Consider the following 1,381-nt stretch of genomic DNA (forward strand, 5'->3'; position numbering starts at 1 on the left):
CCAGGTAAGGCCGTTGTCTCAGAAAGGANACCCGGGTCAGTTAGACCGTCGCGTGCTCGTGAACGACACAGAGTTAGGAAGACTCCTTGATCCTTCCTAACCACCATCGTTAAGTATCGACGACTACGGTTGGACCCAGCGCGTAACACCTGTATTGCTCATGAATAAAGACTGGGTCATCATTGGTCTACATGGAAATAATAATATTAGTTAAGTCACAGTGTGTGAACATATGCTTAGCCCGTTTCTTGTTCTTAATAATATCCTCCTTAATAAGGGTCTTCCTAATCCACTTTTTGTCATTAGAATATAGTGTGAAACACCTTGTCTGTAACTACCTATATAGTAAACATCTTCTGTGACCTTCTTATCAAAAATGGTCTTAGTAACATAAGTAAACCTAGTAAAAAATTGTTCAGCAAAGTTCAATATAGAAGACATAGTGTGACGATCCGCAGCCAGGTGTCTCGGGTGAGCGCGCACGGGATGTTATCATGTGGGCGGTGAGGAAGGCGGGAACAGTTCTGCCTGGCAGTATTTTCAATATTTCCCTCCTACAGACCTCCAACCCCTCCTTTCCTTCCTTCCCCAGCTTGGTCTCTTGTATTTTAGCCACCTCAGACTACTCAGATAGGAATGAGATTGGGTTCTGTCACAGTTAGCCAGAGAGAGAGCATTCCTTGGGTAGAGAATATATAATAATGAATGAAGTCCTTAATAGTGGCTAAATCAGGTGCAGGTGTTATGAACCAACCGGAGACAACGCTGTCCAACACAGCGATGCAGGATGAAACAATTACCCCGCGAGGCAGAAACTACACAAAGACATACCATCGGAGATCACGTGACATGGTATAAGTATACCATCCAGATATACCAAGAAAGGTATACCAAAAGGCCTTGGAGGACCTCGATGGTATACCACTGTAGGGTATACAAATGGTACACTCAGAAGGAGATATAAAAGGAGGGAAAATTCCAGCCATGTATCTAGTCTTTCCTTACTCGCGCTCAATTTCACCTTGTTATTCCGTTACTAAGATACTTACTCTGGGGGTCAGTAAGACTTCTTACTACTAGTAGTATACTTCGGTATAACTCTAGTAGGCGTTGCCTCTGACCTAGTCGTTGTTGTTCTTGATTATCGAAGCACCCTATCGTGTGTCCCTGTGAGACCCCACCATACCTGTGAGAGAGGTCGTTCGAGGAAGAGCCCTTCGCCAGTTAGGCCGTTGTCTCAAGGACAAGAGACCCGGATCAGTTAGATCGTCGCGTGCTCGTGAACGACATAGAGTCAGAAGACTCCTTGATCCTTCCTAACACATTGTAAGTATCGACGACTACGTGGACCACGCGTACAGCAGTTGCCTTTATAGAGACA

At 44.9% G+C, this 1,381-nt stretch overlaps 1 protein-coding gene across 1 annotated transcript; it reads right to left on the reverse strand.

Moving 5' to 3' along the window:
• Positions 1–210: 210 nt before the first annotated feature.
• T310_9666 (uncharacterized protein) lies at positions 211–489 on the reverse strand (the record flags this gene model as incomplete). Its single annotated transcript, XM_013467879.1, has 1 exon — positions 211–489. A coding segment is annotated over one exon (279 nt), but the record flags the coding sequence as incomplete, so codon positions are not given.
• Positions 490–1,381: the final 892 nt, after the last annotated feature.

The sequence above is a fragment of the Rasamsonia emersonii genome (genome assembly GCF_000968595.1).
Source record: "Rasamsonia emersonii CBS 393.64 chromosome Unknown ctg1118621762182, whole genome shotgun sequence".
In the NCBI taxonomy this organism is placed as follows: Eukaryota; Fungi; Ascomycota; class Eurotiomycetes; order Eurotiales; family Trichocomaceae; genus Rasamsonia; species Rasamsonia emersonii.